Below are 15,077 nucleotides of genomic sequence, written 5' to 3'. Positions count from 1 at the left end.
ACATATTTTGAGAAAACATTTTCATCGTGAGCATCAACAAATGTGTTATATTGGTAAACACTGAGCCAAATTTTCTGCTGGTCAGATTGGAAGAATTTTGTGAGTTGGCTAGGACTTTTTTTTAGTTGAAATGAAAAAAACAAACAAACAAAACAACAACAAAAAAAAACAACAAAAAAAACCAGAAAACTTCGTTTGTTCACAGCACACCATTTTGTCAGGTGGAATTGTAGGGTGTTTTGGAAGACAACAGGTTGTTGCTTGAGGTATTTTGACATGTAAGACGATTGTGTACATGCACATGCAGACATACATAGTGTGCCATAAGATGGAAAACCATTTTGGTTAGCTTGGTGTGAAATATTTTAGCTAATAAAACATTCAAGATTGCTACTTTTCCCTCTTACAAACCTTCAACATACCTTTAAATTAGGAAAACACCTCTATACATAGGTTTCATACAAAATGACAGAATTTGTTTGGTGCTTGGTGCTATGTTAAATTTTCTGGTATGTATTAGCTAATTATTTGAACCAAATGGTCAATGAGATTTCAAAATTGTAGCTGTGTATACATTTTAGGCTCATGACTGCTAAAATGACATAGAGCTCTGTCACCATGTGCAGAACACAGAAAAAGGGGTAGGTCTGATAGCTATCTGTCATGCTCCCAATAGACTACTTCCCAGTTGTTTAGGGCCTGGATTATGGGTATTATTTTATTTTGAACATCCTGTGCTTCTTATTCCAGGAATGGGTCTGCTCAATTTATAATATATATATATTTATGTGTATGTAAAATTATATATACTGAGCAGATTGGTGTAACTAATTGGATGTAGCTTTACACAAGAAAAATTACATTTTTTGAAAAGGTCTGTGTTGGTTTTGTCTGTTTGCAACTCATGTTAAACACTACTGAAGTTTTAGGCAAAGCATTGCTGAACATTTAAGGAAATCATATTTGAATGGCCCATACAGAACTGCCACTTTCTGCTTCTAACTGTGCAGTGAAACACTGATAATTTAAATAAAACGTGTTTTTTTTGTATTTTGTGTATACACAAACTGTAAAAAAAGACATTTCAAAGGTCAACTAAGCCCCACTGTCATAAATTATTTCAATCTGAACAAAGAATCCTTACAAAACTTTCAGCTTCTAAGCAACCACCAATAAAAATATATTCTGTAAGTACAAATTTAGTCCTTTAAAGCTTTACTAGTGTAGGCAGCTCTATCAAAGCTAAAGAAAACATTCAGATGATTCAGGTTGTGCAGGGCCAGGACTCGAGAAGGTAGCATTTTGCGATGCTCAAAAGAATAAATATATATTGTAAGGTGAAAGAAAAAACATTCTAAAACCAGAGGAAGCTTCATAATGATCTGGAATCTGTATTATAAAATGACACTGATGATCAACAGGCTCAACAGCTAATAAAAGCCTGTCTGTATTTATGTAACAGTGTAATGAATTTTAGCTTCATAATAATGTGAGGTGATAACTAATGAGCATATTGACTCATATATTTGAAATCTAAGACAATGTTTTAACTTAGTTACAATTTCAGATGAGATATTCCAAAATACTCTTTCAATGGTAGACAGTTGCAGCTGTGAGTCTTCCTTTTGAAAATTACGTGCAGGTGATAGGTGCATAGAAACTATGGAATAAAACAGACTCCAAAAAAATAAAGTTTGAGAAAGTTGCCAGTCATCAGATAGATAGGAAGTTAGCAGCAGAATTATCACTTTCAAGATGTAAGTTTTCAAAGTCTAAGGAAGCATCGTAGCAAGACAGTCATGTCTCCTCTCCATTCCTCTGCTAGAGATCTTATTTTTCACTTCCTCTACAGTATAATAGGCCCATTTTGTCATTGTGGTCGGTAGCACTCCCTGTTTGTTACACACCACGGGATTTGGATCTATTATTTTGTCCATGACAGATAATAATCTAGGCCATGTCTACACAAGAAAATGTTGAATTGGTTTTAAAACAATGATTATAAGCCGGGTGCACTTAAAACAGTTTGCCACCTCCTTAAATTGTTTTTGTAATTTACAAAATTCAGCTAAACTGATTGAAGAGATGATAAAGTCAATTTCAGTCACCTAGTTTAGGGAGCGGGACCTGCAACTTCTCCCTCTAGACAAGGTCTTGCCTAGTAAGTAGGAGGATCAATGGCAGGTTAATGCAATTGGCAATGTAAGGAGGTGGAAAAAACAGACTCGTTATTATTTGTCTGTGCTATTTGGTAAACTATTCAGGCAGGATTTCTTTCTTCAGAGATCTCCCTAAAGTGACAGCTAGCACTCTACTAAAATTAATACTAATAATATGGATAACGACGTGCTAAATTGTTTTCAATATAATTATTCCAATTTTACAGGAGCGTAGTATTGAACAGATTTTACTCCATTAAGACAAACACAGCTGACTATATCAGGAGGCCACTTTGTGCCTTGAGTTATATCTGTTCGTTCTGATGGGAATTGCATGCTTGTAACTAAAGGAGAGATAAAAAGAGGTAGATACAGAAGAGTAGACTGTATTGCTTTGTTTAAATTTACAGTTCACATAGCACTTGTTTTTCTTGGCGTATGTTATTTGCTACATGATCTAGTAAATAAACACAGGCACTGATTGTTTGAAGCATGCTGAGTGATGACCTGAACTAGCAAGTACGCCTTGATGGAAAACTCTTACATAGAGAAACAGAACTTTTATTCATTAGCGTAGGATCTGCTTAGTTGCTGCGGATGAAGGGTTTGATTCTTCTTGGTCTTATGCTATGTAAAGAAAATTAGATCTATGCAAAGGAATGGAGTCATTTGTTCACTGATTGGGTTTTGATCTTCTGCATGTTGGCCCGTTTCTATTTACATGTGCTATATTAAAATATCAGGGGGTGCACAATGGTGGTTTTTATTTATTTATTTATTTATTTATTTACCCCCGGGCTCTTAGCCCCATGTTTCCTGCCCAGCAAAGGAAGGGATAGCCCTGGCAGAAGTGTAATGCCACAGTTGTACCATGAATTTATTCTACTGATAGTATGAGGCAGAGCAAGTACTGTATTAGTTTCTGCTGTGATGCTGAATAAGCCGTAGAAAGTGGTTTGCAGCGTAGAACCCATCTCCTTCTGCAACTTATTTCCCCTCACAGCATGCCTCTACTTTCAGCGAGTTACGCTGTATTAGAGACACATTTTTAAAGGTGCTTAGGCAGCCGAAGAGGTAGGGAAATGATTAACAGGATTTAGGATCCCAGCATAAGAAACCTAAATATCTTCAAAAAATAGAATTCTTACGGAAAACCTTCCGTTTCCCTACTCTACCTAATCAGCGGCAGCCTCCCATCACTGCATTATTTTAATTGGCAATTAAAATGCCCGGAAAGAGTGCTTTAAGAGGTATTTGTGGTGGCTCCAAGGATCTGTTTTCCACACGAACTGAAAAATAAGTAAATGAAGCGCTAGGGGGCCGCGGGCCCGTCCCGCGCGTCGCGGGGTAACCTCGCCTCAGCCTCCGGCACCGCGCGCATCCCCGGGGCCGGGCCCATGGCGGCGGGGGCGGGGGCGCGGCGGGAGCCCCTGCGCGGCCACCGCCCCCTGCCGCGGCCTGGCCGCGCTTCCGCCGCCGTCAGCTGACTGCCGCCAGAGCCGGCCCGGCCCGGCCCCGAGCCGACGGCGACTGCGGAAGCTCCGCTGCAGCCACCCCCCCGCCCTGTTTTCCTCTGCCATGGCAGGGGTAGTGGTGAGCGGAGCACAAGTAAGTGTGCGCGGCGCGGCCTGGCCCGGCCCCACCTGCCGGCGGCACGGTGCTGCTCCCCGCCCCGTCCCGCCCCGCCAACGGCAGCGGGGCCGCCGGGCTGGCGCGCTCGGGGCTGCAGTGGCTTCTTTGCTGGGCGGCTGCGGGGCTCGGGGGGCGCGGTGGGATGAGGAGAGGTGTGCGGGGCTCCCTGGGGGCAGCCCGGCCGCCGGAGCCGGTGTAAGCGTGCTGGGGCCTTAGGCTCGCCCGGCCGCTGCGGCGCCTCCCCCTGAGACCGGTCGAGTCCCTCAGAGCCCCGCGTCCCGCCCGCTACCAGCACGTGGCGCGGTGCGGCCGGCTGGGGACGTGCTCCAGGTGTGGTTCCCCTGGGAGGAAGGCAGCGTGCCATGCCTAGAGCTCGTACAGCGCCTACTGGGCAGCGTTCTCTGAGAAAGATGCAACCTTATGAATTACTAAGATCCCAGCGTCACTCTATAGTGATGACAGATTAAGTGGTCATTTCCCCCAAAGCTAAAGCAGAAGAGAGTTGCAACTGATACTGAAATTAACCTACGCTTTAAATATTTCGTAAAAATATACTTTGTTCCTGAATTGTACACAGTGCGTTGAAGAGCCTGTGAGAGTGTCCGAGCAGCCCATAGCTGGTCTCTTGCTGGGTTCTGTAAGAGAATTCCTGAATGTTTCTGTGGGATGTTGAGCTGGGCACCAGTAATAAAAATGCTTGATTATGACCAGCCTGCATTCAATTTGGAGAATTAGGCAATGGAGACATCTACATCTACTTCTAATCCCACGGGATGTCCTGTAATGGGTGTAGAAAATCAGAGAAACCTACTGTTACTGATGTGCCTTGTACCAAAGAGCGGAGTCATCTTGGGAAAGTAGGTTTGCTCTCCTCTCTCACTGGTGGCATCTCTGGATATGCACTTGAAAGCTCATCCTCATTTTGAGGGTATTTGAGATGAATGCCAAAGGGAAAATACTGGATTGTGTACTTTTTATTGTTTTCAGGGAAAATTATTTTGAAATGGAAGACTAAAAATGAAGAAACATTATTCTCAACTTGTCCAGTCTACTGAAGCCTTGTTTTATATCAGCATTGTTCAAAGATTAAAGAGCAGAAGAGTGAGGAAATAATACTCTTGAAAACTTGTTTAAAAAGGCTTATTGTGTATTGCATGGCTGGCGATCTGGCAGCTGCTGATGTTGTTACAATAAAGAGAGCTCTTGGGTATCTGAGGCAAGTTTGTGTATGTGGGGTGTAGAGATCTGAAGCAAGCGTACCTTGTATTTTGTGGAAAAATACATGTTTGTTTTAAATTCAAAACGGTGCTTGTATAGCGAATGAGCTGAAGTGGACTTTGTGCAAGTAAAGTTCCTTTCACAAGGCCCTGAGCATTAAAAGGTCACGACAACCATGTTTCACGTGGAGATACATCTATGAATAAACTATTTGTACCAGTTGTGCAAATATATTTGTATATTTTACCAGTTCAAAGGCTGAAGCTTTACAATATCTTAAGTATTTTGCTTTGTGTGTGCCCCAAAACACATTTGTATGAGCTTTCTTCCTCAACTTCTGTTCTTGTGGAGCTAGGACAGTTGAGGCCAGGTAAGTTTCTGGAGTAGTGGCAATGCAGGTCAGAATCTCTTGCTCCTTTTCCACCCCTGGTCCCTGTGGGTGAGAAGAGTGGTGGTGGCTTGTGTTCTTGCTGTCTCTGTAGCTGCTCAAGATAGTCTTGCACTCCTAATGTTAATGGGCATCAAACTTTAGTTATATCCATTACAACATGTTGCGCTGAATTACTGCTTAATCCAAAGTATTATTGTACTAGTAAAGGGGTGTCTCTCCAAGGGTTTGCAGGCGCTAGTTCATAGAAATCTACTTTTCAGTGAAGAATGAAGTGATACTTGTTTGCATACTCATTTGTATATTGTAAAATATCTTGTGGTTCTCTTGGATGAAAACTAGAGGGTAAATATATATAGAGAGAATGTGAGGCATGTTTAATTCAATGAATTCTGAAAGACAGTTGCTGTTATGCCCGAACCATTAGGATGTGAACTACCCAGAACCGTTCATTTCCCTTTCATCCTTACACTCACTAAAGACATCTGTATGTCTAGTAGCAGAATATATATATATGTACTATATATTGTGAGAGCAGGGATGGTTTAAGAGGGAAGAAGTTGTTAAACGAAACTTCAAGCTGCCTGCTTTCTGCTCATAAAAAAAAAAAATTCACTGTAGTCAGCTTTGTTTGCTTAAGGTATTGAACAAAGTGAATTAAAGTGGATGCAATACTGTAGTGTCAGATTGCAATCATTTTCAGAGTGTAATAAACAGGGATGGTTTTCAAAAGTAGACTGTCAGTCTGTTCTGCAGAGGAGTCTCTATTTAGCAAAAAATGAAGTAGTATCAAGACAGAATTTGACCCTTTGGCGTATTTTTTATTTACCTAACACCCTGTAGTGTGTGAACACCAGTGATGTATGATTGCAAAATTGCATTCAACATGGAGGTAACAGCTGTATCTTGTAGGTAGTGGTCTAACAGAGCATTGAAATCCACCTGACTAGCAGGTTGCCATCTAAGGACAACCAGTGTTTCTTTAGTACAGAATCTGAATATTGGTGTTGGATGAGTCAATACAGACAATACATGTATGAGAGTATGTTTGGCACGATTTGTAGGGATTCTTTCAAGAAATTAAGCCAGACTTCTAAGACAATACATCAGACAGAATATGTTTGTGTTTTTTTTTTTTTTTTTTGAAAATATCATCACTTACATCAACACTGCTAAAAAGAAATATGAGTAGGTATTTTTTTCTACCTCTAATTCTTCCTCTGTTTTTTAAAGGTGGGTCAGATAGACAGCTACGGAAAGGAGGAAACACATTGACAAGTATTTTGGGTATAACGAGGAGTATAACCTGAACATAGGTGTTCAGGACATAGGCCAGAGACCTTTAAGACTTACACCACTCTCCAAACAAAGCTGTATGCTTGATTTCTCAGATTTTGAGCAGCCTTCCTGCTCTGTCCCTAGCATACCTCTGAAAATAATAATCTCCCCAAGGACCAGCTGTGAGAATGGATTGATGGTACAATGCTTAGGTGTTTCTGGACCAAACTTTGTGAAGTGATCTCTAAGCGTTTTGCATACTGAGAGGCAATCTAGAAAGTCCTTTGGAAGTCTGCTGATCTTTCACAAATTTTTCTTTTAGGGTGTTCAGAAGGGTAATCCGAAGTAATGATAGATCAAAGTATTAATAGTGGAATGGAGTATGATATACTACTTAACGGAATAAATGCAGTGTATTTGATCAAATAATTTTTATCTGAAATAAAATTCTGCTACGTTGTACATAGGGCTATGCACGTGTTAAGTATTAAGCTGACTGTATTGATAGAAAAATGAGACTGATAGATTCTTTAGCAGTGAAACAGAAGAAGCTCAAAGCTGTAATGAATGTTTATTATACTGTGTGTCCTCATTGGATCAATGAGGCAGAATCTGGACAGGAAACTGTAAATAATCTACTTACGGAATGCTTCCTTTTTGCTTCTAATTCTCAGGTGTCCTACATTAGTCAAGACTGTGAAGAAATTCCAGAATTTTTGGGAAGAAAATACGGACATATGGCAAAAAGGCTAGATCTTAGCTTCAACTTGTTGAGGTATGTTGTAATGTATAGATTTTTTTTTTAAGTGCAATTTGGGACACCAGCTCCAAAACCATAATATTTATTTGTTTTTCTCAAAATAGAAACATACATAGTTGTTGTCAAGTGGGTGATGCTGTTTTATAGACAATGTTTGTCTCCTTTTCTTTTACTTTTGGAACACAAGCAACCAGGTGAGTGTAAATTTCTGGTGTTAATGCAAATGATGTCAGTGCGGAGCTTACGGTTAGTTCTCTGCTCAAAATGGAAAATAAACAACATTACCTGAAGAAGTGAAGAATGGGATCAAACATGAATTTTTCTTAAACAAAAAACAAGTAAACGTGTGCTTATTTCCTTTCCTTTTTTATTTGTAGATCTCTGGTTATTACTGTAAATGGTTTGTAATACTCTTTTCCCAGATGATGTGTTTTTATTATATGATTTTATTTCGTGCAGCTGTATAGTTAAGTGCTAAAGGTAAGTGCAGTTAGAGTTTATAAATAAATTCTAAATTATTTTAACATATGGATTGATTTTTGATTCTATAGTATTCCCATTAGTCATTACAGGAATTCTAAACAGTATCTATTTTCATTTAATCATTGTGTGAGAAGCCTGGTGAGGTTCAGCAGTGTGCCTTTCAGATTTGGAACTCTGTAGGTAAGTAAGGGAGAAAGGAGTGGCATGTAGTAATATATTTTAGAAAAAGTGTAGCTTTCTTAGCTTTCTTAACTTCTTCCTTTTATTTCATTAAGGGTAAGCCCAGAGTCTACTAGTGAAGAATGAGTCACATAAAAGTAATATGCTAGTGTCTTGTTCTAGGGAGAACAGTCACTGGTTTTTATCTTGTGTAACACAAATAAATGTTATCTTGAGCAACCGTAAACTCTGAAAGACTGATTCCTGTACGCAGGAGGTAGCAGAGCAGAAGAGGCACTTAATCTGTGGATTGCCATTATCTTAAATTTATCTTATGTCTGGCTGATGACTCTGTACCTATGGAAATTGTGATTAGAGGAGAGAATTTTGGGGAAGAGGGGAGCTGGAATTGACATTTTTTCATTTTATTACAAAGATAATTCAAGTTCTGCATGTGTATTAAGATTTAACATGTCAACAAGACTACTCCTTCCTTTCTTTTCTGGAGGTACTATCTCTTGAAAAAAAAAGAACAGGGTTTGTTTCTTTCTTTCAGTGTATGATTTGAAGAACAGCTCCTCTGAGTTCATTTTATAAAGTAGCATATTAATGTTAAATGTAGATGTAATATACTATTACACTTGAAGTCAATTGCCTGTACTATGGAGCTTAATTGGTGATGTATTTCTCAAATCTGTTTTCATCCCTTCTTTCCTTCCCTATCCCCCAAAACACTGTTACTTAACCTACTTTTTGGGAGGGATGATTTGCCTTTATTGGGATACAGGGAGAAAAATGTGTTAAAATCTTTTGTGGGAAAAGGTAGAAAGGGCTAGTGTTTCAGATAGCTGCAATCAACTTTTGATGCAGGATAGGTTGCTTTTGTAAAAAACAAAACAAATTCAAAATTTGTTAAACTTGAAAGTATTTTAAGGACAGAAATCAGGTTTGGGGAAGGGAGGCCTGTTTTTTTTTTTTTTTTTAAAAAAAGCTTATTTTGGGGAATCTCATATTAATGTGATATGGGCATTAATGTTTTCTTAAGATTAACTCTTAATAAGGAGGTTGACTTTCTACAACGAATTTCTGTCATTAAAGGCATAAGTTGATTGAAGAAGGCAGGTGATCATCACTCCTACCACATGAAAATAATATTGTGCTTTGCTGGCATTAATATAATATGCTAATTGTAGGGCACTTAGCTAGTCATCCTTTGAGTAGACACATAATGTGTAGCAACTTTTGATGGCTGCCTTTGGATTGCTGTGCTATGGGAAGAAGGTGTATGGTAGTGGCTGTGAATTCTCAGTTTATTAGAATTTATTAGGTGGGAAGTTCAAGTAGTTCTAGAAATAAGCATATCAGCTGTTGTATTTGGACATAGCGCTTAGAGGCCAGAAAGAAGACAGGAAGTGGATTTGTTACCTGAGACACTTGTGATAGTATTTTATTTCATGACTAAGGTATTTTAAATGAACTCCACTGGATGTAAGTTAAGTTGGGTCAGACGTGTAAGATTATCTGTAAGACTATCTTCAATTCCGGCTGAAGTCAGTGGTATTCTGTAAGCTTTTCATATGTGTTTGATATTAATTTTTTTAAACTTGAATACCCCTTTAACAAAAAGAGGAACATACAGTGCTGGTTTTGAAGTGTTGATTAACAGGATGCATGTGTCTCTTGAAGCTGTTGCTTATGGTATGTGTCTCTGAGGAGTGCCTCCTGCAAAACTCTCTGCTCAACATTCCCTGAACTTGGGCTGTAAAGTCTAGCTAGCAAATGAGGGGGTTTACAGGTTGTCTGTCTTGGGTAGGTACCAGATTACGTTCATGATTCTGCTACACTCTTCTTGGAGATGCAAATTAATCTGAGCTTGATAGAAGGGGAGTTGAAAAGTTCTTTGTAGTAAAGATGTTCATTTTCACTATAATGATTCATGCTAGATTGGAGTATGCGTGCCTTTTTTGAAAGAAAAAGGCTATTTCAGTGGTCATTAATCTTTGAGAACTAGTATCTGAGTCAGAGAGATGCTAAAATGCTTACTAGTTACCTGTTCTCAGTGTCAGGAAATAACTACTTAACAAACTTTTCTGTGTTGTTTTTCATATAGGGTTTGTCCTACCCTCTGTAAGTATGGCTACTCCTGAGTGTATTTTGGGAAGGAACCATCCTCTTGTACCAGACAATATATCTTGTAACATAAGTATTAATAGAAATTCTGACAATTTAACAATTAAATGATCGGTTTTAGAAATTGAGTGTAGAGGGACACTTTTTATTTTGTGGGCACCAATATTTGTAGTCATGTTATTTAACATTGCTGTCATAGGTGTTGTTGTGTACAGAGAGAGATCCATTGTAGTAATGTGTTCAGCTTTTTGATCAGTTGGCAGCAGATGCTTCTTGCAAGACAGCAGTCTCCGTTCAGATCCAGAAGTCCTGTGCAGTTGGCGATTTGCAGTCTTTACTGTGCACACATGCATGCTTGTGCACTTAAGACTCTTATCAGAAATATTAATTTATAGTGCATGATACAGGTGTCACAAAACTTTCTTATGCAACCGATATGATGAATGTGATGTATAATGTTATACTTGATTCAACAATCACTTTAATGACTTACAGTGCTTTTTATACTGTGATAATCCAGGTAACTTGATTGCAAAAGTCAGGATAGAGCCAGGTAAGTTATTTTGCCATTTATGGCTGTTGACAAAAAATGTGTTTTCAGAGGCTTGTCCAGGTATACTGGAAAATGCGTAGGAGGATTGGCTAATACTGTATAGGGAAGTAGGAAGAAATTAGTCAAACGTTCTATGCTTTATGACTTGTTTTACACTCAAACAACTTGTGCTAAATTTGTCACTTAATAACATATATATTTATTCAATAGATGCTGTTTTGTATTTCTGGAACACATTAACCTGCTGTTAAGAACAAAGCAAGGAGTTGCTTGTTTACCACCACCCACCCCCTGCCTCCTTTTTTTTTTTTTTTTTTAGCTTGTTGAGCTGATACATATTTAGATAATGATTTTTTAAAAATTTAGGGATATCATCTAATTTATTATTGGTTGTGATGGCACTTCTTTTTTTTTTCTGCAATGAAGAGTAATCATCTGGATTCAGTGTTCTCATGTGTGGTGTTTTTCTTCTCAGATTTTTCCCATTTCTCTTTCTGTGTTACATAAACACGTAAATGTACACAAAAATGGAGAACTAAATTGGAGGGGGTAGGCTTGGTACTTTTGTATTGGCAAATTTATATGGAGAAAATTATATTATTCACCAATTTTTTCTGACCTTAGAGTTCTGTCCAGGTTCTTTCTTCCTCTTTATTAAATACAAATTAGGGCCTACATAGGCACTAAATTTTCTTTGTATCAGATGTGGTAAGGCTAATGACACTTGATTAAATACTCACAAGTAGTTGCTCTTTAAAAGAATTCTTGTTTTTCTTATTTGCCTTTTCTAAGAATTGGTCTCTGCCCTCGATTACCCTGGCTGATGCATGGATCCATTTCTCTCTCACTTCTGGCAGCCAAAACCAAGTGACCGTTACGTCTTACAATGGTTACTCATCTCCTCTCCTGACCGGAAGGGAAAGGAAGGATAGGAGAGGTGAATTGCAAAAGGGAACTTTCTGTGGGGAGGGTGGGGAAAAAGGAGGAGTAACAGTTGTGTATGAAGCACAAAAATTGGTGTGTATTTCAAAGCACGGTAGTTGTAATCAGCAAGATGTGGTACTCTCTAGGTATTCTCTATCCTGTTCACACCTCTGGTGGACCGAAATCCTTCAACTCCAGACCACTGCTATCCACTTGTGAATTATTTCTTCTTATGCTGTTTTCTTTACAGATTTTGTTTAAACAGTTTCTAATGTCGTCTATGTTTGGACTAATGGGGGGTCGTGAAGAAGATGGAGCCAAGCTCTTGTCAGAGGTGTACAGCAAAAGGAGGAGAGGCAGTCGTCACAGGGAATTTCCAACTACTTATAAGGAAAAACTTCACATTGAGAAAGGTTGAGTGGAAGAGGTGCACAGAGAGGCTGTGGTGCCCTCCACCCTGGGTGATATTCCAAGTGCAACTGGACAAAGCCCCAAGCAATCTGATCTAACTTTGAAGTTACCCTCCTTTGAGCAGGGGATTGGACTAAATGAGCTCTAGATGCCCATTCTGACCTAAATTGTGCTCTGATTCTGCAACCCTACTGGTGTGCTTGTTTGTAGTAAAATGGCCAGAGTTAGAGCAGCTGTTTTGAGTTGATATTGGTAATGATTTTCAGCTATTTTAGAAATGAACTATTTGTACTATGTATTTTAAATAAGGCATGTTTCAGCAGCAGAGATGTTTTGCTTTGAAAATCGAGTTCTGAGTCTTTCGTAGTAACTATATATAATAGTCTTCACTGGTAATAGAGTACTGTAAAGACCACTTTTTTTTTTCTATGATACATGGAAAGCTATTTCCCAGTTCCCAGTTCATTATTTAATGAAAGAATGGAGTACAGGAAGGAAAAGTCACTGATGTACCAGTGTTAGTGTTGCTGGGAAGCTTTGCTGAAAAGGATTTCAAGGGTGAATGGAAAACTATTGTTGATCACTGGAAGTTAAAGATTTCATTGGAAAAAGGTAAATTATTACTGTTGGTGAAGGAAAGAAAGGAATAAGCATGTAAGTAAGGATGTAACGTAGTTAGGAAGGAGAGGCTTGGGTGAAATACAAAGACACATGTTGCTCTTTTGTGGCAAGAGAAAAAAAGTTATTCAAAGTTTCTTTTATTTGTTCTAGATAACTTTGTGCTAAATATCTCCCTTCACATTAAAGGCTAAGTGCACTCCAGTGCCTGAATAACAGATGTCAGTGTTATTGCAAAAATAGGTGTCGTGCTTTATAAATAACATCTACTGTTTCGTTCACTGAGAAGTCCACTTTTATTTGTGTGTTTTTAAACGTGAACTATTTTCTTTTTCTTACAGAGATTTCTTCAGGCTCTAAACTGTGAAGTGGAAGGGAGAGTGAATCTTTTATCTTGGCCAATGAGGGAGGATTAATCCAATAATTGTGCTCAGGGAGATACAGATATCTCTTCCCTCTCTCTAGGGTGCAGATTATTTCTGCTAGGAGCATGAATAATTTGCACAGTGTGTGCTTGTGCATATTTTCCACCATCCGATTAAGATGGTCTATGTATGAAAACATCCCCTTGAACTTTAATCCTAGTCTGGAATGTTCCTCCACGACTTTTGTGAGGCTGAGGCTTTGTAGTATCCTCTCTGTGGACTAGAGACTGTTTATTTCTATCTTCTGTCTACTGTTTTCTTGCCTGGGGAAATAGGCAAGTGGCAGCCTGAAACTGGGCTTCTGTTTTGCAAGGTGTGTTTTCCGTGCTGAGTTGAGTATGGCGAAAGAGGCTTTTTTTTTTTTTCTTGCCACCTTCCCAGTCTGTGCAGCAGTAAGGCACACAGCACAGGAAGATGAACAACAAAAGAGAGATGGAAATAAAAGCCAGAATTCAAAACAAAGCATGACATATTTTTTAAAAGCCTTTAGACTGATCTTTATAGCATTTTAAAATGTTGAAGAAAATGCACTATTGTTAAAACTTTTTGATGGTTTTATTTATAAGGTAGAAAAATATTTTCACCATAATTGGGTAACTCTTAATCGTAGCAATTGCATATTTATCAGTGTGAGGGGCTGTTATTAATGTAGCTGTCATGCACAAACACATTTCTGCATTAAATCCATTTAGTATGTGCATTATTCGGTCTAGAATGTCACCAGGACATCAAAGCCCCCTTAGGCATAAGAGCACAGTGCCCTGCTGTGGCTGCAGAAAGGGCTTGATCAATAAATGTAACATGTTAATGCAGAGCAAATAGAATAAAAGATTTCTTTGACAAGACATGAAAAATCACCTTGTGGCAGCTGGCATGGTGATGCCATTTCAGCGGAGACACTAGCAAAGTTGATCTGACAAGTAAAGAGGAGAGATGATGGTTATAAGGTGCTTTTGTTTCAAACTTCTTTCTTGACCTGTCAGGTTTTGAAGGAGCCTGAATGGCCCTTTTTTGTCATGTGAAAATTGTAGTCTTAGGCAGTTATGAAGCAGTTATCTCTTCTCAAATTGTGAATGCTGCTGTTTAATTGATTCACTTAGCATTTGAAACTGTCACGCATTAATAATTGCTAAATCCCGTAGATACTGCTCCAGTGTGTCATGCTTAAATGTGTAGTTATCAGAAAATTAATATCCTTAATGAACCGATGCTTTCAAACTAGCATTGCATGAAATCTCTTTTGCCCTTTCATTTGTTGAAGGTATATCAGCCAGTTTTCAGAGCAACCCCTCCTGACATTGGTGTGGTTTTATTTATTTATTTTTTTGATGCCCGACAAATACCAGCTTTGCTTTGGGTACATAGTGTGCTCAATGACAATAAATATAGTAATTATGCTAGAGTTAGTAATTAACATAATTATAGTCAATTACGACAAATACAGTGCAGAGCTAAATAAATGAGGGTGAGAAATTAGCAAGCTAATTGATTTACCTTACTTGCTGCTGCTTCTTGCAACTAGCAGTTGCGGATTTTCTGCAAGGAGAAAGTGTATTGTTTACAAATAGCTGATTGTGTTTTGAAATGATTCTGTCTTATGGCTTTCACTTCAGTTTCTTTTATACTGAGGTGAAGAGGATTGAAATATGGGGTAGTGGTTAAAAGGAAAAAGGAGCTGCTGTTCTGTTCTCACTGAATGCTCTGAAGGAAAATGTATGTACTTTAATTTTAGATAATTCTTAGAGTATTGAGGGGAAAAAAAGGCTGTTTTTCTTCACAAGAAAAATACATTCCTACAGAAGTTTTTGCCATGTATTTTAATCTGCTTAAATGTGGCCTGAATTATCTAAGAGACATCAATATCTTTTTGTTTGTTTATTTACTTATTGACATTAGAGAGGTCTGCACAGCACTGGACAGCTAAAGAAAAAATTGAAAT

General features: G+C 38.6%; 1 protein-coding gene across 1 annotated transcript in view; it reads left to right on the top strand.

Moving 5' to 3' along the window:
• The first annotated feature begins 3,615 nt into the window (after positions 1-3,615).
• The window catches only part of LRMDA (leucine rich melanocyte differentiation associated), a 667,294-nt gene continuing 655,832 nt past the window's right edge, over positions 3,616-15,077 (top strand). The window contains exons 1-2 of the mRNA XM_035542562.2: positions 3,616-3,767; positions 7,350-7,450. Of these exons, the coding sequence (XP_035398455.1) occupies positions 3,738-3,767; positions 7,350-7,450 (131 nt within the window). The 5' untranslated portion in view covers positions 3,616-3,737. The remainder of the gene's footprint in view (positions 3,768-7,349; positions 7,451-15,077) is intronic.

This window comes from Cygnus atratus, chromosome 7 (assembly GCF_013377495.2).
Source record: "Cygnus atratus isolate AKBS03 ecotype Queensland, Australia chromosome 7, CAtr_DNAZoo_HiC_assembly, whole genome shotgun sequence".
In the NCBI taxonomy this organism is placed as follows: Eukaryota; Metazoa; Chordata; class Aves; order Anseriformes; family Anatidae; genus Cygnus; species Cygnus atratus.
Note: the sequence above shows the minus strand (reverse complement) of the source record. Positions and strands in the feature narration are given on the sequence as shown.